The 27,036-nt window shown below is 38.7% G+C and overlaps 1 protein-coding gene across 1 annotated transcript; it reads left to right on the forward strand.

Annotated features, from left to right (window-relative positions):
• Window positions 1-592: 592 nt before the first annotated feature.
• Window positions 593-26,831, forward strand: LOC140154941 (uncharacterized). The gene is made up of 5 exons (XM_072177602.1): window positions 593-729; window positions 2,117-2,222; window positions 8,933-9,042; window positions 21,043-21,196; window positions 24,518-26,831. Exons 2-5 carry the CDS (start codon window positions 2,119-2,121, stop codon window positions 24,702-24,704), a joined length of 555 nt encoding a protein of 184 aa, XP_072033703.1. The 5' UTR covers window positions 593-729; window positions 2,117-2,118; the 3' UTR covers window positions 24,705-26,831.
• The last annotated feature ends 205 nt before the right edge of the window (window positions 26,832-27,036 follow it).

A 27,036-nucleotide genomic window follows, 5' to 3' on the forward strand; every position in this document is an offset into this window, starting at 1 on the left:
ATTTACATCAAAACTGACGGAGCCTTTCATGGACATGCAAACTCACAAACATACAACCTTTCCCTATAAGATATATCGGTTTTTCATCTGAACTCTTCGGACCAGTTTCACGAAGCATGGCTAGTGGTCAGGCTTCCTAAGCCAGAAGGCTAGCCTTACCAAGTGGATCCATTTTATTTAGTCCTATATGCCAAGCTTCGAGAAATTGGACCATAGTGTATATACACGCCACGGATCCTCTTTTGAATGAAAGAAAAAGCATCGCACTGAAAACAGCATATGTTTAAATCTCACAGTTATGACAATAAATTCTCTTACTTTGTTGACGATGAGGCTTTTAGCATTAACAATGCGACTTTCAACTTGATAAACAATAGATTTCGCCTTTTGTCTGGTTAATCCATTCAATCATTATAAACATGTGTTATCCCGGATAAATAATGTCAAAATAATGGGCTATTCCAGTTGAAATCCATATACCTCAGACATGACTTGAAATCTGCACCCCCTGTACGGAAGATTAAGGTCATGTCTTTCATAAGGGGGTATGGATTTCAACTGGAATAGCTGAAACTGAAATGATACTGTAAAACGTATTAAGTGAATATCATCACGGATCTGATCCATTTCAAGCTAATCTATTGCAGAGCGTGTACCGTGTGAGTGAAGAATCATATCAGAAACACAAGCAACTTTTTCCCCTGGACTTTTGCAAGCAGCACGATCACAGTAAGTATTATATAATCATCAAAGGTAAGTTTGTATTGTCATTAAAGCCATAATGTAAGACGCATTGTTTAATAATATTGTTTATTATGTATACTGGTTTTATTCCTACCAAAAACAGATGAAATAATGTGGGTTTTAACAGTTATTTACGCACTTTGGTCATATTAGTAGAAAGTACAATTCAAATGTCATTATATTCCACATTTGTGTCGTCATTGATATTCGTCTAGTAATTGGAATTCGTCCGCTGGTTTCAGCGATGACTTTGTTACAAGCAAGCGAATATAAACACAAAATAATGTATTAAAAATGAATGACAAAAAACGAAATAGCTTTTACAATTCAGGGAACCTCGCCAGATGAAAAGAATTTTAATGCTCGACGAATAAGAATGGTAAAATAATTTTAAATGACAGATTAATGAATCATTCATTCATTCATTAAAGGTTTATTACACAATTGTCATAGCAGTATAAAAACTGAAATGCAACAATTTTACAAAAGAAAACACATATAAAATATTAAATTACATAAGTATAAATGCTAAAATACAATGTACATATAAATACAGCAAAAACATGAAGAAAAAAGCAAATTACATAGTAAAACATCCACACATTCATTTTCACAAATTGATTTCGAACTTCTGTGTGCGCGATATTTTTGGACGAATTTGAAATCTCCTTTTTACTAATATCAAAGTGCGTAAATGGAAAACTAGTAATTGTCATAAATGTTTTCTGTTCATTTTAAAGAAGTATTTCGTGGTCCTAGCATTCTCTTTTTATGACATGTTTTCAGTAGATATCCACGAAAAAAGCTTATTCCAAAAATTTCAGTTGATTCCGATTTTGCATTTGCGAGTTATGCATGATTATGTGTATTTACACAGTACTGCTCCATAGGTCAGTTGTAATTTCGTTCTGGTGTCTTTGTCAAAGACTGACTCGAGATAGTGTCGGACTCGTGATCAAGGGGGGTGAGCGGCGAAGCGGCGAGTACGAGCCGCCAGCCGCGAAGCGGCTGTCCGAGAGTGTGTGGTTCCCAGTAGTTTCTCTCCCTATGGATAATACATATGGTACACGGTCTGTAACACATACTAGGTGTACTCCGCCGCCGACTTGATTCAGCCAATCAAAATGGGCACGTGTTGTTGTCATTGTATCATCTGACGGTTCGTGTGGAGTGAGTGGAATCCAACCAGCGGCGGATGGAGGAGACTACAATCTACCCCGGCAATGTACCCCACAGTTTATTTCGCGAAGACTCTCAACACAAATAAATACGAAAAAACACAAAAATATGCATCTTAAAAGCAAATCATTAAATACATTACTGATTGTTGATAATGCAAATTAGAATGCAATTTTTGTTTTCGTATTTATAGATATGAAGATTGTGTTCACTTTGACATGCTTTTTGAGTTTGATGCCGTACTGCCTTGGTGCATGGTTGCGTCCGCAAGTGTGCACTGTACCTCGGTTGCCCGATGGGTAAGTTGATTGCATGCTTGCATGAAGTTGCTTAATTTTTCAATTGCTTTTTGATTGTTTGAGTGATTACTTTTATATTTCTGATAGCATAATCGGCGCGAGCGGTAAAGCAGGGTATGACAGGATCCATATTTTCCGGCGTAGCCATAATACGTGGTTTGCTCCACAGCGACGCCCTCAATTTTTCTCTAATTTCTACTTTGTGCATGATTGTAATCCCTCCCATTGTGGCCTGTACACCATCCGCGATAATGAAAACGCGTAAAAAGGGCAGTTTTTCGTGGGTAAGCACGATACGCGCGTAACGCGTTTAGGGTGTCAAAAACATGAAATATTGGGAAAAAGGGTAGCAAAATTGCAATTGCTAATACGCGGAAATGAAATTTAGGGTATGAAATTTGATGCAAGGAATAAAATCCCTGTTTAGGGTATTGTTTTAGCCAAGGGTTAAATCCTTGTTTAGGGTGCTTTTCAAAAGTTGATTATCGCGGATGGTGTACAGGCCACAATGGGAGTGACCCCCCGGGATTGTAATGCCCAATGGTGTATTAGGGGTACTTTGAGAAATTTGCACCAAAAATGGTCAAAAAATGCAAAATTTTCAAAAAAATCATAAAAAAGCCTGATTTTCGCCCAAATTTCAAATATTTTTGGTGAAATTGGTCAAAATTCAAAAAAATGAAAAAACGCTCCCTAGATATTTTTATCTAGTTTTTAAAAATTAATAAAAAAATTTTTTTGGCCAAACAATTTTTTTGTTACGTTGCACGAAAAAATTTGGGCCAAAAAACCCGTTTTTTGGGATTTTCTCCAAAAATGAGCATTTTGGCCCAAATTGGACCTCACAGATGAATTCATCAAGTCATTTCCATTTTAAAAATGTATACTTTTATATTCTTTAGACTAATAATTTAGCAGTTATGAGGCCCGAAAGTTTTCATAATTCCAGGGTTCAGACCAACCTTAAAATAATATGTGAAAGACTAAGCCTGAAGTGCTTTACTTACAGTAAAATTTAATTTTTGTTTAATAAATCCGAACGGTTTTATTCCGAATTTACCAATCGAGTGATGGCTGACACGTTTTGTGTATGTGTATAAAGTGTATGTATATTTCTATTCGTCTTGCGTCTTATTTATACGTCCCAGTTGTGTGAAGCTCAATCGCCAAACATTGACAGTGCTGGAATGAAAGAGCAATTACTTTTGCTTTATTAAAAGGGGACATAATTTAATCAGTAAAAACTATCATTTTGTGGATAACAAACAAGAATATATTCTTTGTTGAAATCGCGCATTATTGCTTTACTAAAAAACTGTAGCGCACTTCTATATAAACGGTTCCAAAAAAATAAGTCCCCCCTAAGAATTTTTTGGTATAATCCAAAAACGGCTTGATCAATTCTCTTGTTTTAAAGTTTGGAACATAGGCCGATTAATTATGCATCAAGTGAACGGAGTTTTGTTGTTATATTTTATCATCTTCACTGAGAAATACAGCCATTTATAAAATTTTCGGCCCAAACAAAGCTGCACTTTTCTATAGGCTTTTTATGCATGACTTTTGGTTTCAGACCGCTTTCACTTGAAGAAAATTAATCAAAAAGCAATGTTTCTATACTTCTTTTTTGTTATTTGTTAAAATAACTTAGTTAAGGTGTTCATGAATTAATTTTTACACATTTCAAACATGTTTTATAGTTCAGTGAGTAATCATATAGCCATTTATGAAATTTTATTCATCAACAAAAGTTGCACTTTTCTAAATTGGCTTTTTGTATGCATTAAAATGCGTAAATTTAACAAGTTTTTCATTCTAATTAAATTTATTAGGAAGGAACAACCGTAACTTCAATGATAAATCTTGTGTTCATTGATTAATTTAACCATTGGACCAACAGATTCCTGGTTAGATCTTTTATGCTGGATCCCTATACACTTGTTTCATCGCTCATTCCTTGAATGGTTCAAAAAACATTTTATGGGTGGCCGTTATCAAGACTCAACTTGTTACAAGCGGACAAGTGAGGGACAACACCACCTTAAAGGACTTTGCAGCAAATCCTGCAGCATGCGGGGAGCCAGCTTGGCCAACAGCAGAGAAGAACGATGCTTGGAAGCCATCTCAAATGAAGGAAGGCCTATTCATTATTGAAAAACATTAATAAGCTGCAGCATTCATTTTAATTTATTCACTGAACCATAAAAACTGTTTTTGAATGTGTGACACCTAAATCAGGAAAAGCTTAAATTTAATTAAATTAAATTATGCTTCTTTTTGATTAAATTATTCACTTTGAATGGAAAAAACGGTCAAACACAAATTGAAGCATAAAAAGCCTATGTAGAAAAATGCAACTTTTTTTTGGCCGAAAATTTCATAAATGGCTGCATTTTGCAATGAAGATGATAAAAAGTAGCAACAAAAACCCTCACTTGATGCATAACTAATCAGTCTATGTTCCAAACTTTAAAACAAGAGAATTGATCAAGCCGTTTTTGGATTATACTAAAATGTCTTAGGGGGGACTTACTTTTTTGGAACCGTTTATCAATACATTGGTTGCATAGTGCACTTACGTCCACGGCGAATTCACCGTGACCTTTCCAGCCATAAACCCGCTTATTGAAGATTAAACCGATATATGCAGTACTAAACCATTATATAGTAATTCATCAGGATCGGTAGAGTAAAGTCAATCAAAAGGTTCTTATTTCTGATCCAATAAATTGCACTTACTGTGATAATCTATTGTCCAATGCAAATTTATTACCACCTGATAATATTGATCCAATGAGCGACCGAATTGTCCGCTACGGACGACTAATCCAATCGATAATGACTCTATTGACATGTACGAACGGAGCCCCACTAACCGAGTTTTAGGATATTTTTCACTGGTTTGCAGCTGTTTGCTGTCATTTACTCATCAAGGCGGAGTACCGTTATTATAAGGACTATGCCAATTATTTAAAGATTGACATGTAGAGAATAAGCCATAATTGATTGACAGAAAGTACTAAATTTGTACCTATGACGGTTTTATGACGCCAATCTTCAAAATACGATCAAAAATGGCTGCCCGGTGAAGTAAAATGTGCATTGGAATAACACGGCGAGTTTGGATAGATGGTAGGATTTCTTTTTAATAAAAATGTATGTTCCCCCGTTATTAAAGCTTGTACCGGGTTGAATATTCAGATATTTGGAAAAGAATAAGTAATTGAAACAGAGAGAAAGTACTAAAATCATAGCTTTTATACTTTTTGATATATGATACTAACTAGTTCATCCACAATAGCTACGATACAGCGCTACCAGTAGGGTTCAATTGCCTATTGTGAGTGCCCCTGTGTTGTGTGCGTCATGTAGTTAACAATAACTGCATGATGGTATAGCAAATAACTATATAATATGAGCCATGTTTTGTAACACGGACTACGAAGGGCCTAATTTTCAATTATAAACGTCGTATACCCTATATATTTAGTATCAATGTATATAGCTATGTGTCTCTTCTATCTAGTGATACAAGATACATATTTGGTGCATACGCACCAATATGAACCTCGCGCCAATCGATTCGTGTTCCACGACTCTTAGGATATTTGGTTTAAAAGATACAGGGTTAGGTGCACTAAGTACAAAAATTGAATATATCTCATTAACCAATGATCCTACAGATATGCGGCGACTGACCTTTTTGTTCCTTATGACCAGAGGAAAAGTTTGACATACAACACGACCCTCTAGGATATTTGGTTAAAAAGATAGAGGATTAAGTGCACAAAATTAAAAAAGTGACTATATCTCATTAAGCAATGGTCCTACGGATATACGACCATCAAACCCTTGACCCACCACTTACTCTCAATGACACCTCTTGACCAACAATGACACCCCATGACCCACCCGACACACCTTCACCTTCTGAGCACCTTATCATGGCACTTGAGAACCAAAGATCCAAATTACAGCCTAATCGGAGCACCTTCAATTTGACCTGACCTTTGACCTCACATGACCTTTGCAGTTTCATACTCCCCAAGAGTCAAGGATCATTTTACCTGAGTTACAGCCCAATTAGAGCAACTTCCAATTTGACCTGACCTTTGACCTTACATGACCTTTGCGGTTTTATACTCCTCAAGTGTCAGGGATCATTTCCCCAACTTACAGCCCAATTGAAGCAACTTTAAATTTGACCTGACCTTTGACCTCACATGACCTTTGCGGTTTTATACTCCCCAAGTGTCAGGGATCATTGTCCCCAAGTTACAGCCTAATTGGAGCAACTTCAAATTTGGCCTGACCTTTGACCTCACATGATCTTTGCAGTTTCATACTCCCCAAGAGTCAAGGATCATTTCCCCTGAGTTACAGCCCAATCAGAGCAACTTCTAATTTGACCTGACCTTTGACCTCACATGACCTTTGCGGTTTTATACTCCCCAAGTGTCAGGGATCATTGTCCCCAAGTTACAGCCTAATCGCAGCAACTTCAAATTTGACCTGACCTTTGACCTCACATGACCTTTGCGGTATCATACTCCCCAAGAGTCAGGGATCATTTTCCCAGGGTTACTATATATATTTATTGCTTTTAAGCTTTCCCTCCGGTCTTTCCCTTTAAAGGGAATTTTATCAAAGCGTCAGCCCAGTGCCCCAAACGAACGAATTTCACAACACGCATGCTCAATTCAATTAATAAATCAACCTCTATGCAGAAAACAAATTATCGTTGTTTCTAAAAACACTATTTTCTCTGAAAATAGTGAAATTTTATGTTTTTTATATTACACACTATCATCGCTTGAATATTTGTTTTAATAAGAGTATCATAAATATTTAAATGAAGGTAATTATAATTTACTATATTCAGGCTTTCCCCATGTCCCCACGTTCGATTCAGAAGTAAACACTAATACCTGAGGAATCAAAATAATATCGCCATGACGTCATAATGTGAGGCGCCCATGCAAATTTGGGAAATTCTGGTTATGTACGAAATTATAGTCAAAATTGATTTTCGGCTAAAAATTCTACAAAAATGCGATTTTCACCAAATTTTCTCCTCAATAATAAAAATAAATTACTATTTCAACCTAACTATTATTAAGTAAAAAGTCAGTAGCTCTTGGAATAATTTGACAAGAGCAAAATGAAAATCATTAATATTACTGTAGAAACCAATGGTGGGCCTCACCCCCACCCCTCGCCTCTATGGTCATCTTTAACGGCCGGTCCTACCCCCGGGTAAGGTTCTGGGGTAGAAATGTTGTCACTAACATGAGCGTAAACGATGGATCTACGATTAGCTTCAGGTCGTTTGGGCGTGAACGTGTGCGTTTTTTTATGATGGATAAAAGGTCTTGGGGGGGGGGGGTAATAATATATCAAAAAGAACATTTTAAATCAAGCCTCTTTATATATAGGGCTCATTTCATTCCTTATGCATGTCAGCTTCCTTATGCAAAAAGGCAGATATGTCATAATTAGACCCATAAGCCAATAGTTGCATTTTTTAGCTCGGATTTAAGACCTCATTCGTTAAAATCGCTCAAGAAATAAAGCCACAATGATCCCAAACCGAAGGAAGATGCAAATTCAAAAGTTGTAGTTTTGCTCCATTACATGCCCGATCAAGAGAACTAACGGAGTGCTTTCCACTGATCAGAACATGAAAGCTTTTGTTTTCGTTACTTCCTGGGGTTTTAGATCACAGTGTCTTTAATTCTTAACCAATTTCAACAAGTGATATCTTAAATCGCAGCTAACGGGTACAGGTATTGGCTGCTGGTTTTAAGTTTGACATATATATGTTTAGGATGTACAGGAGTGAACATAACTGGTACCTTAATTCTTTGGCTTACTGTATTGTTGAAAAATAACACCTTGATGTTTTGCAGAAGTTCAGTCTACAAATCATATAATTTGAAAACTTGCTTAATTTAATGTTGTTAATGAGTTATGTAGGCTTTAGAAAGGTGATGTGGTTTCAGCCCTCTTTACAATATAACTCAAGAACCACAAGACCTACAAAAGTATATCTGTGATATTTGAATCCTTCTACACGCTCGCTATGAAATGATCAATGCAATTCTTGTCAATGCTCACTGCTATTCGCATACTGTAAACGACCAAATCGCAACAGTTGAAAATAGTTACTAACCTTAAGCCAGAATATACATATACATGCGTTTTGCAGAGAACAATAGAGAGATTGCGGTTTCCAAACGTACGTATCGAATGTACGTGGAATCTAAAAACCACTCTCCTGTGACGGGATTTTGAATAGATTCCACATACGTTCGATGCTACGTTTGGAATTCGCAATCTCTCTATAAATACAACGTATGTCGTAACGGAAAACGCACAGAAACACGTAGGTCCAGTGGCGGTTCATTTTCTTTCCGCTGATGGGGGTGGGGGTGGAGAGAATTGGGTATGCCAGAAAATGTTTTATTTTTTATTTTCGAAAATATTGAGTTTTCTGTCATGGTTTTGTTCTGGCTGGAAGGGCAACGGAGAGGGTGGAGGATCCCAAGTTGTTTTGGAGGAGAAAAATAGGGGGGGGGGATTTCCAAATGACCCCTTGGCGCCGGAACAGCGTGGGACTATTACAGTATTCGTTCAGACGGATAGACCGGTAAGTCGACTGTGACTGTCCGTCAGTGATTATATTTTTATTTCAATCTCTTTAAAATTAGGGCAATTTCTGTACCAAACGAGCAATTCATCCAACAACATGGAGACCTATTGCGGGCAGATCCTAGACCTGTAGCCACGGTAGAAGAAGCACCATTAAGGGAGTCTTATTGTAAGTATCCCAATTCATATTATATACAGCTATTATAGATGAATCCAACAAGCGAAGAAATGAGTGCTCTCAGGTCAGTCATCGAATCATTTTGTCCTGAACAAAAGGTACCACGTGATGAATAACTTTTCGGCAAATCATATCGGCATCAAAGGAACAATGCGTTACGTAATCCATTGTATCTCCATTTTTATACAAGCCCCTTATCTGGGATCATGATTGTACCATACGTATTCGCCATAGAAGTGATGTAATCATTAGGCGGAGGCTCCATAATTTATTTAACGTTAGCTTTGGACATTTAGATATTTTATTGACTAGGCGGTTACCCATATTTCGCGGTTCCCGGCTGTCATTGTTATTGGCTTTTGCGGATCTCAAAATCAGGGCGTGTCCTTTGGCTGGGATCACTGTCCTCACAGCTGAGCTCATTTGCAGCTTTTTGCAGTTTGACCTGACTTCCGCCCTCAATTTGAAATTTGACCTGAACATGGATGACCTAACGAACGCAAACCTGAGCTTCTTTGGCCATAGTTACAACCACCCATAGTGAGCTCCATATGAGCAATTTGACGGTTTTTGACCTAGGTGTGACAAAAGGACACCGGGAAACTTTTGTTTGTTAGTCCAAGGTCCATCCACCCACAAAGTTTGAGCACCATATCAGCAATTTGAAAGTTTTATGTTTTTGACCTATGACCTCTTAACCGTAGGTCTAACGAAACGGTCACCGTAGAAACTTTTGTTTGTTAGTCCAAGTTCCACCCACCAACCAAGTTTGAGCTCCATGGGGGCAATTTGAAATTTGTACCGTTTTTGACCTATGACCTCTTAACCGTAGGCCTGACGAAAAGGTCAACGTGGTAACTTTTGTTTGTTAGTCCAAGGTCAACACAATGGCATGGCTAGATTTTCCATTTAACGTGTTTGAAATTAGACTTTAATTGGGCTTGACCCCCGTTGTTGTACTCTTTCTGGGATGGTCGCACTAGGGTGCATTGCTGTTAAGTAGTTGTTGGCATTGATGGCAATGAGTTCAATCTTATACATCATCTGCAGACTGGCTGCCTGTCTTCGCTTCTCAAGAGTTGTCCATTCCAGGTCAGTGATCATGGCAGTCACACTCTCTCTTTGATGACAATATTGCTGAGGACAAATCTGGCAGCGCGGCGTTGTGTGTTTTTAAGTGATGAGTTTCATGGTATAAGGGTTCCACACGGTGCAGCAGTATTCCAAGTGTGGTCGATCTAAGGTGAAATAAGCCTGTTGTTTCAGCTTTTGAGGACTGGCTCTGAGATTCCTACGAATGAGGCCGAGTATTCTATTGCCACGGGTGGTGATGTCGTTAATGTGTTTCTGCCAGAAGGGGGTGTTTGTCATTATCAAGCCCAGGTACGGATATTCCGATACTAAGGATAGAACACTTCCTCCAAGATGGTATTGGTTTCGATAACATTCCGACGCAGGGTAATTCTCATGGCGTGACATTTATCTGTATTAAATTGCATCTGCCATTTGAACAACCAGTGATGGAGTGCAGTGTGCAGTGATTCACGTGACGGATGATGGATCTATAAATCAGACAGTCGTCCGCAAACAAGCGAATCTTGGATGATATACCAGATAGGAGGCTGTTTATGAAAGTCAAGAATAATAGCGTCTAAAGGACGGTTTCCTGTGGGACGGAACCCATTCTGCAGACTGCCCGTTTGTCACCACTCTCTGATGTCGATTGGTTAATCACCACTCTCTGATGTCGATTGGTTAAGAAATTGTTTATCCAATCAAGAGGAAAACCTCTAATGCCATAGTGATCCTATTTCAGCAGGAGTCGTTGATGGGAAACACGATCGAATGCTTTGGAGAAATCTAAAACTATTGTATCAACTTGCTCACGGTTGGCCAAGGATAAGTCTTGAGATGTTATGATCAATCCGGGGGGCACTCAACTTTGGAGGTGACGCGTATGTAGGGCTGTTAAGACCCCTTTTTCAGCATCGCTGTCACCCAAAGACCCCATATTTTTTACGAACACATGCTCGCTCCGCGCTCTGTCACCCGAAGACCCCCTATTTTTCCATTTGATCTGTCACCCAAAGACCCTTACAAGTTCAATTTGAACAGCAACATCATTTATCACTGATTTTGTTACTTATTTTGAAAAAATAAAGAAATTTGAAGCCATTTAGAACTAGAAATTCGATTTTCGAGGTTTTTGTGACGCTGTTTTGGTTCTCACCCAAAGATTTCATTTAAAAAAAAGGCCATGTTCTCACCCAATGACCCCATATTTTTTACATTTTGCTCTCACCGAATGCCAAAAATCATGCTCTCACCCAATGACCCCATATTTTTTACATGTTGCTCTCACCGAATGCCCCTTAGTGCGAAAGCGCCAGCCCTACACCTATATCCATTTCATATTGAAGTGCCCCCGGGATCAATCGAGATTCACAGGATCGACCAGGCCGAAATCCATGTTGGGCATTATTCAGAATACTGAGGGCGTCAAAGTGATTTATGACTTGGGAAAAGATAATATGCTCGACCATTTTGCTACAAATAGATGTTATTGAGACGAGCCTGGTATTACGCTCTCCTTTCTTCAGTTGCTTTGTCAGTCTTTAAGGATTGAAGGAGCTTGATGCCCCCTCTGAAGAAACTCAATTTCCAAAGACCTCGTTGAGTTGCACTGGTTGCCAATTAAGCAGCGCGTTGACTTTAAGATACTTATTATCGTCTACAAATGCCTTCATCAGACAGCACCAGAGTACCTTTCAGATTTGCTTCATGTTTCAACATCTCATCGTCGTCTTCGTTCAACTTCGACTGCCTCTTTCATACTCACTGAGCACAAGACCAAAAATTCAACCTGTGCTGACAGATCATTTTGTTGTTATGGACCAAAACTATGGAATGCATTATCAGAACATATCAAAACCGCCTCTTCAGTTGACATTTTCAAGAAACTGCTTAAACAACATCTGTTCAATATTGCTTTCAATCAGTAACTGTATTCATTATGCTTGATTTTGGACTTTATCTGATGTTATGATGTTTTATGTATTATATTATTCTTGTTTTCATCCATTGTTTATGTTTTCATGCGCCTTAGTGCAAATTGTTTTGGTTTTCGGCGCGGTATAAATGTCAATTAGTAGTAGTAGTAGTACTAGTAGTAGAGATGTTGGCTTCTGTCCAGTCATATGGAACTGTCCCCGTATCTAGTGACTGTTGGAATATCACTCGGAGGATAGGCGCATCTTCAACTGTTGTGTCCTTCAATATGCGAGCTGGTATTGCATCTGGCCCAGTTGCTTTGTCAGTCTTTAAGGATTGAAGGAGCTTGATGCCCCCTCTGAAGAAACTGTGAAGTTCATTACATGGACTCTTGTGATCAGAACAAGAGGTCTTGGAAGGGATGTGGTTGTCCATAACACTATTCACCTTATCAGTGAACATATCCCAGTTTTCTTGAACTGGTCGAGAGAAGGGGTCAATATTGAGGAAGTAATGTCGGAAGTCTGTCATCTCCGACTCTCATATCCGCTTTCTCGAAGAGAAAAAGTTTCCTTTGGACTTTCTTGTTGATTCTCGGTTTGGTGTTAAAGGTAAAACTAACAGCCTCGTAGTCGCTTAACCCCGCTACAGCTGTACAGGAATCAACAAAGTTGGGATGTGATGTGAGTACTAGGTCCAGAATGTTTTTAGTGGCTCCTGATATCCGCGTTGGCTCTGTAACCTTTTTATTCAGGAAAAATCATTCATTGCAGATATTGAGAAGGAGGGCACATTTAGATGGTTCAATGGCGTACTTATTTACTTCCCTTTCTGACCAATCAATATCAGCGAGATTAAAATCTCCTGCCAGGATGACAATGGCATTTTTGAATTTGGATTGAATTTCATCAGACAGCGTGATGGTAAGTTGGTCAAGATTAGCTGATGGCGAGCGTGGAGGTCAGTAAAAAGGAACCAATGATAAGTGGTTCAAGTGTTGACCTTTAAAGTGTATTTCAGCCCACACAATTTCGGCATCAGTAGAGATATTACATTCTGATGCAATAAGGTCGTCATTTACCATTACCGAGCATGGGTTCTATTCTCTTTTAAAAGTAGTAAAGGAGGTGAGATCTCCGCGGTGAATATGGAACAGTACTCAGCTTTATCAGTGATTGTGGTTTCAGTTTCATAGGTTTGCGTGAATAGTAGCGTGAATAACTTTGTAATGGACAGTGTTTGAGCACGTTATCGTCATAGTTTAGCCCAAAGGACATCGTTTGGGCAAGAAACATCCTGGATATAGCTAGGATTGTATCCCGGTATTGTATTTGGAGTTGTTGCCTGAATTCCCATGGCTTTCACAGTAGGATTGGCCCTGGAAGCAAATGACGGATACATTGAGTGAGCATAGGACAAGATAGGCCCATTGACATGGTGACCTTGAATGAGTAGACCATACTGCAGTTACTGTCCGTTTTCCTATACACAATACACAGTGCTCTCACCATTGACGCGCGACCTTTACAAATAGTGTATGTTAGAAGTATATTGCATTTGCCTAGTTAACATCACTGTGTGAAAAATAACCGGCCAATATGTAAAGTATTCTCCAAACTTCTAGCAAATATATTTCTCTAACATGACCTAAAATTACAGCTAGGTTAGATGTTCAGAAATAGTCGCACTTTCGTAGAATATGAGTGAGGGCAAGGCATAGCTAGCTCATAGCTAGCCAACTCCCCGTGTTAATTGAATGGAGATTTGACCGAAAGTATTGAGCTATATTGGTAACGGACCGCTCCGTTCTGAAGGATGCCACAAAAAAAACCGGTACAAGCTACATTTAAAGTATTCTATGAAATTCTAGAAAATATAGTTTTGTAACATGTCCTAACTTTTTAGCTAATTTAGGTGTTTGGAAATAGTCGCACTTTTGTGTTTTAGGAAGGATATGTAAACGACAGATAACACCAAAAATATGAAGAAATTATTTCCAAACCGTGTTAAGTCAACAATCATTATGTTGCTCATTTTCAAGAATGCTGGTTAACAAAAAGCAGGTCATTGTCTCATTTCGTTAACAAAGGTCCACATACCATTGTTTCCTTGCGTTTCCTTTATAATCGGTTATCCAACTGAAGCTGTATTATAGCAGCTCATTGCGATACCGCACATATAAAACAGACACATGTGCACAGCCAGAGAAGATCCGATTTAATCAGTTGAGCTGTTTCAATGAGTGTTATCTTGGTTTAATAGCTTTTAATGGGGTTTAAGTCCTGCAAAGGTCGAGGTGAATTCTACTGTAGACATGACTGCATCATGCCATCTTATATAAACAAGGAAATCAATAATAATGATAACCTGCATGCAGTCTATACTCTATATCACGACACGAATAAGTAATGAAAGTCAAAGTTAAGGATCATAAACAATGGCCAAAGTATGGTAATCAAAGGATTTGGGATGGGGATGGGAAGCTTGTACGGTCTTACCGTGAAAAGCACAGGCATCCAGAAACCATCTTGAAGCTTCAGTAAGCAGTCAAGTCGAACATACATCAAAAGTCACATGTTAAGTTTCCATAAAATAGCTAAAAATGAATAAAATGTCGAAAATGTAGAAAAAAAGTGACCAAAAATAAGACAGCTTGCACGGGACTAGTCTCGGTCCCAGCCGATTTGTGCTCCTTCGTCACTGAACAAACCGTCTGGCAACCTCATAGTACGTCTTTCCTAATTTGCTGAATGAACTCAGTAAAATATAGAGTTGCCAAATAAGGCAAGTTGATGGACAGTCATGCGGTGATATAAATCAACACAATAGAGAGATTGCGATTTCCAAACGTAGACATCGGACGTACGTTGATCTATTCAAAACCACTCTCCTGTATCGAAGCGAGGTCACGTATTTAGCTATTTTTGAAGATATTCCACGTGCGAAATCGACGTAGATACATCGTTGAAAATGCACAAAATTTGTCCATTTCACAATATGTTAAAGACAGTCAAAGATAATGAACATACGAATTATTTATTATGATCCTTTTTGTTTGTAACAAATCATTATAATAAGGGTACAGCGATGTGTTAAAAATGGAGTAAAGTTAAACACAATATTCATACGCAGAGATTGTCTATTGAAATGTGTGTGATACTTTGCGTATAAAAAATTACCTTGCGATTTGACATTGTGGACTCAACGTAGCATTAAATAAAATGTACGTTCCACCATGGTTCCACGTGGAAATAGGCTGATTTTACCTCGAGTCTAGGTAAAGGAAACGTAGAGAACGAGTGTTTCTCTACAAATGTTATAGTCAAAATATCATGTGTTTTTGTACAGCTGAGGGGTGGTGCAATAACTTTGTGTATCCCCGAGGTGGTGAAGTATTATAGGGGGAGGGGGGGGGGCAAAGATTGGTTGGCAGGTCAAAAAGGGGGGGACAAGCATTTTTTTTTGCAGGTCGAAAGTTGGGTGGGGGGAGGGCAAGGAAATTTTGGCTCAGATATTTTAGGAACATTAGGAACACGTTCAAATATGCACAATTCCTGATCGGTTATTTATTTATTTATTTATTTATTTATTTATTTATTTATTTATTTATTTGTCTGGCGCTCTAGCTGAAATACAGCAAGATAATGTAAGATAGTAAATGTAAACCTGTATTTTAGCTAGAGTATCTCGAGCTAATGAACACGACCTTTTGCCAAAGCCTATGTAAATGAGTCATTGTGAATTAAAGCTGAGTTTATTCACCGCAGAAGTGACATAATTAATCGGATTAACTACCGTAGTAACATAGAGCAATTCCCGGAGAGGGCTCAACTCATTAGCATGAGGCGCATTGATATGTAAATAGCGTATTGTTATTCAAATTTGTGCCCTGGCGTATTGCGGGCGGTAGTCATGTTATGCAGACGGGGCCTGCATCCATGCCAAATTGATAAGTGAATACATATAATCACCTTTCTTTATTAACTATAAGCTGGTATATTTCGTATACCGTTTCGTTATAAAAGAAAGGCCAAATATTAAATGTATCAAGTGTATACACTTTGAGATTTACATGCCTTTTTATCATCTGAAGTGCGGAGCTCCAGCGACTGAAACTACAGCCAGAGAGTTGATATTCTTGAGAGGGCACTCTATTCACGTGGTTTCTTTTCCAACGCTAAAAGATCACGAATTTTGGTGGTTTGCAAATGAAAAGTGTCCGCACTATCGATTGATTACGTAACTGTTATGAATAATTTATTAGGTTTTTCAATGCAATCGCCTCGACCCATTAATACATATTATCTGTATTATCAAAGTACTTGGAACAGCAATCCGGTGAGTTCACTGAACTACGCCCTAATACTGATGGAGTTTTAATGGCGTTAATCCTCTCCATACACAGATGAACAAATACAATAGATGAAGGTCAACACGTATGACCTCCTATGTGACATGTTATATGTGATGTACAAAAACCTGAATATCATAAAGATCAGTATTCGATTGTGCATATGAACTGCACATTTACGTTGCTAAATATTATATTACTCATCATATATAATGACAAATATTGGTATTATGGCAATACGGTATATACATTGTATATAAAACGACTAATAGATCCTACTATCATGGCGTCAGGTCAATGTTCATCATATCCCGTATGTTTCTTAAAATTCATTCATATTTGAGACAAATTGCTGTGCCCATTTTATAGGTGCACAGGTAGATCCGTGTTTTTTAATTTCCATTTCCTTTTAATGAAAGAATTAAGGTTTTCCACTGCACGGGGGCCACAAGGGTGATACTAATTTTAATGCTATATTTTCAAAACGAATACGTGTTCCCGATTGGCTCTATAGCGATTTCACAAAAAAGGTATTTCTAGTACAATGCAGCGTCGGACTCTAGCTGAGAGCGTAGCCTAAGTCATTATAGACTCCAAAAGGGCTCTCCATACACAAATGAACAAACACAAAGGAGGGTAGTCTCCTCCGTGACCAGCTTGATTTCGATGGAGCGAAACCAAATTGGCTGCAGAGGAGACGGGTAATTTTGCCATGCAAATGAGGTGAGTGTCATAGCCCTGCTACAGCTAAAGCCAGTTGGTGGCAAGGCGTGGCGGCACCCGGCTGCATCATAGAATCCTATCCCAATAATATGGAATTTTATCGAATACATTAGAAGCAAACACGGTTCGTCTGCATTTAAAAGACATGTTAATTCACAATGATATATAATTGAGTGTACACAGTGTCATCCAGCTAGTCAAAGCAAAAATGGATCTTAAAATGTTCAAGGACATTGATTTATTCGATTTCCGGAATACGCAGATTGTGACCAATCAGAAGTTGGTTCATTTTGGTGTTGTGTATGCATAGCTGAAATGGCACTATGATGTGAAATTCTTTACATACATTTAAAAATACTTATTCACTCCGGAAGCCAAGTACCAATATGTCTGATAATTGCAGATTGATAATTATTATCACGCAAGGAAACGAATAGAAACACACATTCAAAATGGCGCCAAAATGGAAGGTCAGATGTGATGTCAAATATTTTCTATACTTCAAATTCTACATGTATTTCATACCTTACACCTCATGACCTGTCACGCATTTTCTTCGCATTACTGACAGCAAGTCCTTATTTCGACACTACTATTGCAAACAGTCATTTCCAAATTAATTTAGTAGACTTTCTTTGAAAAACATATCACGATGCCTGATGGGAAATGCCTGTCCGCCATTTCATTATTTGTTTTCGAGTGTTTTGTGCCCAGATGTATTGGGGCGCGCTATACTCTCATTGAACAGACAAAGTTCGTAAAACTACCGCGTCAGTATTCGCCAACTTGATCATGGGGTCGAATATGAATTATTCATAATGGTTCATAACGGATCGATAACTGGCCTCATTTTCTAGATAGCAAACCAACGGGATTTTGTCATTCGTTTGCGTGCTTGATATAACAACCGTGAATTTAGTGTCACCCCCTTGATAGTAATAGACGAATACAATTTTTATTATATCGCCCTGCACAACAACGTTCACGCGGTACCTATGCATTGAACCATAGATGTCAAAGAAAGGATGTTCACTCGCACCTATAAGATTAGTATTTTTGAAAAGAGCTGTATTGTATTCAATCTATGTTTGCAGACATACACAGGTGATTAGTGCAATCTGCTTGTGTTGACATGGTTGGGCGATCTATTCAAACATTGTATTCATCTATTGCGATTATTACGTCACTTCTTAACTTATAGATAGAGGCCCTGCATTCTTTTATCGATTGGCTCCAAACAAAGGATTTGAACCGGTGTTCGTCACCGTAGTTATGGCGTAGTGCAGTTCAACAAAAGCATGATTGCAACTTCACCACGACATTTCGGCTCACACACATAAGAAATGCACTACGATAAAATAGGTTGATGAAAACAGTGCAACAGAGCATTAATGCCCAAAATTGAAAAGCTGTATGATTTATAAACAATATACACTACACATACAAAAATACTACTACAAGGGATTTTCAACATATAAGAATCCAAACAATCAAGTACCAACATGTACAGTTTTGTCCTTATAATTATCACTTTTGGGTTTATAACAAAATGTTTTCAAGCCTCTATCGTGATTGGCAGCTGCATAAGACATCTCTTTGATAGCTGATAATGCCCATCTATTAACCAAGTGGCTATTAACTGATGAGCACTGTCATTATGCTAATATGAAATCATTGTTTTTCAACAAAGGCGAGGGACTCGTCTGTCGATATGCTCAAACAAACCGCTACACTATTCAATGGCTTTCTTGTACTATATGAAATATGGTGGGCGATTTGAAATGCACGTGCCCTGAGCAAACTACGATGCGTACGCACACTGCAGGGTAAAGAACAATGGAAATTGTCATAATTCGCGCGCATACTGCCGGGCAATGACGTCACATGTCAAGTGGTCTATACAATGTTGGAGTTGCCTATAGACGAATCCAAATACACGCATTCCTACACCTGACTAGCAGCCTTTAGTTGGGTAGCCGTCGGCTACAATGCACTCAAAATGTGAAATGATTCGGCCTGGGCGGAAATTTTAAACTGCATTCCATCACCCGTTTTACACCTTCCGCGAAAACACAGGCAGACAAAAGAATAACACAATACAATTCCCTTTTACAAAACACACAGCATGGTCTATTCGCTGTTGAAGTGACATAATAATCGGATTAATACACGCGGTATCTATGCATTGATGTACTCAAGTTGCGAACAAAAGGGCTATATGTATGAATAGATGCGACGGGATTACCTGCGGAATTATCTCCATTATATATATAATTAGCTATTATTCTATTAACCCTCCTCGTCCTTGCATCTTCTCTAGGTGTTAGGCGGCTTTTATTTGCACAATTGGACGCTCAAAGCACCAGGTTGGTGCTAGCGGCTACCCAAAGATGTCCGACCAAATCCTGACCATGACTTGGCTACTTGGATTCGTCTATAGCCTATATTATGTTTAAAATTCAATATGGCTACCGAACTGTCATGTGGTCCAGTAGATTAGTGCGCTGGACTTCTGTATTCTGTATGTAGCAGCGGCGTGGTTTCGAGGCCCACCTGTGCCGAACTGAAATTCCATTTTTTTATAAAATTAATATTAGGGAAATGAGACTGGGCGAATTTATGTATGATGTAGAGAGGATTAAGATCCCTTTATTGATCCCTGACCCCACCGACTACCCCGGGCTGATTTCATGCAAAACAAATCACCAGATGACTGACTATAGGACATAGCACCACAACACGAGCGTTGGTAAAGTATGTGGCCTCACTGCAATACATAGCTACGTAAAAACGTACGTGTTAACGTACGTCCTACGTCTACGTTTGGAAAATCGCAATCTCTCTAATGTATGTGAGTACGCGCTGCGAGTCGATGACATGAAAGGCGATATCAGACGAATTGGCGTTTCAGTGGCTGCGTATATTTTGCGTTTGCGGTATCTACGATATTTGTGTCACTTACACACGTCACGCCCTAATTCATCAGCCATATGGGTCCCATCTACAATTGAAAGTCTTTTTATTTGGAAATTCATTAACCAATCGTCATTTCAGGGTTGTCGCCAGACGGTTTGTTTAGTGACAGAGGAACCCGCGGAGTAACACAAACCGGCTGGGACTGAGACAAGCACGGGCAGGTGGATGTCAGTTCATAAGAGCAATGTCGGGGATTATAGATCACAATTTTTCAATCGATGGGGAGAGATGAGGTCCCACCAGGTCCGACCGAGTCTCCTTACACAGGTTACGCTCCCTGTGGAGGGGCGGAACCAAACTGGCTGATGTGGAGACTAAGCCAGTTTGCGTCGGTCTGTTACTCGTCTATCCTCGTCTTTGACCATGCGCAGATCTGGCTGGTCAGAAAGATATTTAATATCCCGAATTTATAATATGCCTACCAGTTCCACCGTATAACCGATTTGCTAGAGAATATTTGTTACCATGTTTAATAAATTCGTATTAATCGTATAATAAAATGTGGCCAAATGTATATTTGTGTACATAGTGTGTGGATCCACTCTTCTACGGACTTGGCTACTAAGCATGTCGGGAAGGATATGGCGGTATGCTGACCTGGGTCAATATGTTCTGGGCAGATGAGGTCCCACCAATTGCCTACGACCTTGTGTGCGATCATGTGTGACAGGCAATTCCCGATAATAATAGAGGTTCCCTGGCACGGGACACCTCGATGTCCACGTCATGCGCATACTCGAGTATGCGCATTGAATAAACCCATCGCTATGGTAATTAATCCTGTTACATCACTACTTCTACGGCGAATACTTCATAAATTTGCACATTTGGCTGGGTGGGTGGTTGGTCGGTTGGTTCGGTTGGTCGATCGGTTGGTCGGTCTGTCAGTCAGTCGGTCGGTAGATCGATCGAACGATATATAATCAATTTTTTTTTAAATATCTTTACAGTCAAAAAGCGCCAGCAGCCGTTAGCAAACAACGTTTGCGATGAGACATGCGACTGGCAAAGTTTGACCACAGCTTTTACCTTAAGAGGCCAAGCGGTACAGATATATCAACCAGGAGGTACATTTGGACAGTGGTTCTATGAATGCAAATGCAGGTAAAGAACAATAATACAAGTAGTCCATTGTCCTGCATAGTTGAATAATTCGTATTGATTTTAGTTTTTGGGGCAGAAACTAACTATTTCAAAAACTATAGAATAACATGCCGGCCACTTAACCCTAGCAAGATCAGAGTGAGTTTTTGTAATATTTAACACAGCTTTTGTATTTGGTCAGCACACTCTAATAATCGACTTCCAAAAACCACAGTAAATTAGTCCGTAATTGTTGGTTGCTATGGCAATGGCGGCCATCTTGGATTTTGAAAGGATAAAGAATAATTATGCAAATTTCAGGCCATTTAATCAATACTTTATTCACATAATTATTTTAGCCCTAACCACAAATAAATCAAACTTTCACAATGATATAACATGTTTTATTGATTTTTCTTGATAAAACCTTAAATATCGCACGGTAAAACATTACATAAGAAATACAATACATTCATTTGTACAGGTAAAAACGACAAAGATGACATTTTTGAATCACCTAATTATCTTTGAACGCCCAGATTTTGAACAAAACGTCCCATTGAATTGAATAAAAAGCAGATTGAAGCTGAAATTTCACATTATTTTATAAAAGAATAATCTTCTAAAAATCTATTTAAGGGAATGGCTCCCATCATCGCCATGATCATGTGTAAGTTGCTCAAATCATAAGATGGCACTGTGATCATTCTGTTCAGATAATTATTTCCTCTTTCTTGTACTAAAATAATCACACTCTCACTTTATATGTTTTGACACAGAAGGTCTAGCCCTCTCTCTCTAGTCAAGTTCAAATAATTATGATTATAATTAAAGACAGAGATAAAAAGAATTTATCGCGTCTGATGTCATCTGACAATCAAACGAGCACGGCTCGTTTACATGTGTCGTGATGATGACTTGCTGAACGCGGAGGTATAACCGGGCGCCTTATTGTTAATTTTGCACCTTAACATGCAAACCATCTCAAAAGTTAGGTCTTTATAGTAGGAAACTTTCTTTCGCGAAGGCACCATGTCAACAATGCCTAGAAAAGCTGCTTTTTGCCTTGTAAAAGTACGTAATTTTTCGCCATTTGCTGCTATTCCTTTTCTCCGATCAGCACCAGATAGATCAGTATTCCTTTTACGCGCTATTAACCCGTGTAACAATCAAGGATCGTAATTGACAGTGACATCGGACGCGATCAATTCTTTTTATCTCTGTTTTTAATTATAGTGTTGACTGATCTACCAAATGCTATACTTTGGTAGCCCCGATGTGGCCTCACATGAGCCAAGTGGTCTGAAGCATAGTCCAATAACCCTCATAGTTAAAATTGGACCTCAGGTGCTGGAGTATAAGTTTTTTGTAAACTTCATTGGTACCCAACGACACATTGCTCATTTACTACTTACTACCTGGAAAGAAAAAAAGCAAGGTACACCAACTTGACGTGAGTCAAGTAAAATACCGACTAGACGGTACGCAGGGGGGGGACAAAAACAGCCAATGTAGGCATTAGAAGTAGGTAAAGTTCGATACCAGTTCCTAGGCTCAAAGATGTGCTAAACCTGCAAACAACATGAATCAATGGGAATGCAAAAGTGCACTAGCACAAGTGATGAAAATAACTGTGCACATAAACAGACACTATAAACCAAACAACCGATGTAGGCACAAAAACAGGCAAAGTGCGATGGTCAAAAATGGCAAATTCCAGAGCCCACAGAACAGAAATTCACAGTGCACAAAGCAAATAAACAAAGCAAATAAACAAAACCTACTTTACCCTTAAGAATGTACCTTGCTACTAGTGACATGATGATAGTACAAATAGCGTATGAACAGTGCCGTAGGAAAAATTCAAAACTGGTGCATGTTTGTTAGTTGAAACTGAACACGATGTGTGGCTGAAACGAAACGACTTTGGTACGACATTGACAGTGTTTTGATCGTTGCAATTGCACGTTGCAGAAGAGACTGAAATGAACAGATATCACCTATCCCCATTCGTGTGTCAACTCCCTATAGAGGAATCCAAATTCACGCATTCCTAAACCTGACTAGCAGCCTTTAGTTGGGTAGCCGCCAGCTACAATGCACCCAAAATGTGAAATGATTCGGCCTTGGCGGACATTTTAAACTGCATTCCATCACCCGTTTTACACCTTCCGCGAAAACACAGGTGGACAAAAGAATGATTAAACAATACAGTTCCCTTTGTCAAAACACACAGCTTCTATATTCTCTGTTGAAGTGATATAATAATCGGATTAACTACACGCGGTATCTATGCATTGATGTACTTGCGAACAAAAGGACAATGTATGAATAGATGCGACGGGATTACCTGCGGAATTATCTATATTGTATATATTATTCTATTAACCCCCCTCGTCCTTGCATCTTCTCCAGGTGTTAGGCGGCTTTTATTTGCACAATTGAACGCTCAAAACACCAGGTTGGTGCTAGCGGCTACCCAAAAATGTCCGACCAAATCCTGACCATGACTTGACTCGTTGGATTCGTCTATAGTGTGTCAGATATGTCAGCTGACACGGGGGTCACAAAATGTCCAAACCGTCTTCTTTCAATGCAGAAACCAAAATGCCTAGGATCTGCACTACCAAAGAGCTTTGCCTCCTCCAAAATTGAACATCAAATATGGGCACTATAACAATTACCCAGAACCAAAAAAACCCGGGGAGGCACTCCCTATCCGAAATGGCAGGGATGTGCCTCGACCATGTTAAAAGTAGGGGGGCTTTCAGGTCAAATGTACAATTACAAAAATATGGGGTCATTCAGTACACAACCTGAATAAAAATGGGGTCATTCGGTATGAAACTTTAAATAAAGGGGGCCATAACAAACTGTAAAATTGGGGTCATTGGGTACAAGATTGCCAAAAAGATGTACACATAAATCAGTGCCAAAACTGCGAAAAAGAAACTTGGCCACCTTGGGAACTTGGGAATTAACAATATTGGAAGCTGCTGGATGAAAGAATTTGAAAAATCCCATTAAAACACAAATACCACCTAACTTTGGGAATAAACAGGGGGGTCATTGGGTAGCAGGAAATAGAAAAAAAGGGGGGGGGGTCATTGTGTACCTGAATTTTTTAAAGGGGGTCATTGGGTATTAGGTAGGACAATAACACAAAAAAAGAGGGTCATTGGGTACAAGCTGGTTTGAAATAGGGGGCCTATCCCGAGGCACATGATGCATATCCATAATGGAAGTGCCCCCCGGGCCAAAAATTGATTTTCGTGATTTTTATGTTGACATGGTTTGAGCGTGATTGAACATTGTAAAAAGTGTTTGTTTCGTGTTTTACAGCGGTAGCAATAATCCATGTAAGGACGGATCTGACAACCCGTGGTCGAGAACTCGTTGCGCGAATCACTATGCCGTACACACCGCTATCTATCGGGAGTGTGTGTCCAACAATTGCGGTGGCCAGATGTGTTACTACCGAGTTGGATGGGTTAAAACCAAAAGCGGGTGCTGCTGTAGGCGTACTTAAACCTTATCGGATCGGATACGATATCGGTAGTAGATTCAATTAATTTCGTTAAAAAGAGTGAATAGATAAGTCGTACTCTAAGCGGGAGAGGGTGGTTTGTAATATACCACCACAGGGGAGATGGAGGAACTTACGCGTCTGCCAATATAGGCACGATTGATTTTCCGATTTTTCTTCAACAGAAATCGCTCTTGTACCGGACATTATACAATAGAGTATAATTCAAATGTTTGCACCGAAATTGATCGTGTTGAACGCAGACCTTTTTTTGTATGAAGTTGGCCAAATTTCAGTATCGTCACCACAGTGAATTCCGGTGAAGAAAATTCTGAAAAATCTTCCACCCCCAATTTGGTAATCATGGTATAGCTATTATTTTATTCCATTGCGGTTTATATACTTGCATAACAACATTGAAATTTTTCCACGTTCACCATTCACTAAACTCTCAATATTTTAAAGACTCAACCTAAATTACCAAATTGAGACCGTGACCCTTAAAAAGACCCCCAAATGATCCCATAGGATCGCATATGGGGCAAAAATTAGTTTGATTCCAATAACACTTTCAAACATGTCAAATTGTGCGTTTGGCCTCACAGATGTAATGTTTGTGCGTGTACGACATATCGTTAAGAAATTATGGATGGGGCACAAAAGGTCACAGGTCGATTTGCTTGTTGTGTATGGGTCAAAAGTAAAAGTTGCTCAAATTTTCGTAAAGGTTGTAGCACATTGTTCGCCTAGCTAAGAGGTTTCAGAAAAAGAATAGTTTGAACTATCTGTGATGTCTAGTTAGCAAGTTACACAGTAATGAGTCAAAAGATATGTAGGATTCCATAGGATTCAATAGAATTTGTATTTATTTTTCATCTATCTTCTGAACTTGACATTGCAGATAGTAAGAACTATTCTTTTTCTGAATCCCTTGAAACAGTTTGCATCCATTTTGATCCCTGTATAACATATAAATTGACCTTGGACCTGTTGAGCCTCATAACTTGGTAACTATATGTTCTACGCGTAAATAGTTACATTTTTATGATCCATAGACCCACAAGAATAATTTGACATGTTTTTAGTGAATTTGGAGCATTTTTAATTTTTGCCCCTATATGAGCATGTAGGGGTTTGGGGTATATGTTTTAGGGTCACGGAGTTCCAATATAGCTTGGCAGACAAAAATATTGAATTTAGCATACCCGAATTAACCAAAATAATTTGGTTGCCGCGCTTTTACGCGAACTTGCCGCTTGATGCTTAAATAAGCACATACAGCATGTACAGTATTTCCAAAATAGAATCTGTCTAATTGTAAAAATAACGAACAGATGTGTACCCGGACTACTAGGCCTAGTACGTTTTTGAACACGTGGCTGATACATTGCTATTGTCACGGAGCGCAGGCTATTGTCACATTGATATGGGTAAATGGATGACAATATCTACACAATTTTTTTAAAATTATTGTTAACATCAACAACAGAAACGACGTTCCGGGTCTACACCTGTTTGGCAATGTGAATTTACTTATTGTAATTATCGTCACCCTGCTACGGTAAATTGCCCAACTCATTCTTTGTAATTTTGAGAACAAGCACAAAATATGGTTCAAGCATGCATTTAAACATATTTATTCACCAATATTTCAACAGGAACAAATGATAATGAGACAAATGAAAAGGAATAATCAGAAATGATTAAGGTAATTACATAACGGATGCATGTTTGAACCATATTTTGTAATTGTTCTCAAACTTACAAAAATGATTTAGGCAGTTAGCAGGGTGGCGTTATGAGTTTTAAACTTTCCATTATAGTGTTAAATAGGTGATTGCAGTAATCGATTAAATTTTATTGTTAGGCACAAACAGAATACGATCTGAAATTACTTGGCACTGTAGGTCGGTAAACGGAGTGTTATGGCACTGTTTTCTTTCGATTTATCAATTATTTAAATATATCGCTCCGCGGTCTTTCTCTCATCGATCACGCTTGCCTACGATTCTTGGTAGTCGTCAGCCAGCTATTGAAGGAGAAACATCGCAAGCGTACGGGAAATCATAATTCATGTTATGAGACTTTGTCTATATTTGAGATGCGGAATTAAAGATTATAGTGAAGATATATGTTGTTATCTGTCTATTTCTCTTCGCGTATTCAGTGAGCCATTCCCCGGGAAACTGTGAGATCCGTCGGCCGGCTATTATGGTATGATTTCTTTCACCAAATAACTGGTTGACGGAACTCGTGAGTTTCATTCACAACAAGTGGTGGAGAATCCAGGTTCATTCACAACAGTAGGTAGGATTTAACATTTCCCTAGAGAGGT

This window comes from Amphiura filiformis, chromosome 6 (assembly GCF_039555335.1).
Source record: "Amphiura filiformis chromosome 6, Afil_fr2py, whole genome shotgun sequence".
NCBI classification, from domain to species: domain Eukaryota; kingdom Metazoa; phylum Echinodermata; class Ophiuroidea; order Amphilepidida; family Amphiuridae; genus Amphiura; species Amphiura filiformis.

Bases quoted from the DNA above. Each gene is read 5' to 3' on its own strand.
- LOC140154941 (XM_072177602.1), top strand. From the start codon at position 2,119: ATGAAGATTGTGTTCACTTTGACATGCTTTTTGAGTTTGATGCCGTAC. The intron at 2,223-8,932 runs GTAAGTTGATTG...CTTTAAAATTAG, and splicing joins GTACCTCGGTTGCCCGATGG to GGCAATTTCTGTACCAAACG. The intron at 9,043-21,042 runs GTAAGTATCCCA...ATATCTTTACAG, and splicing joins ACCATTAAGGGAGTCTTATT to TCAAAAAGCGCCAGCAGCCG.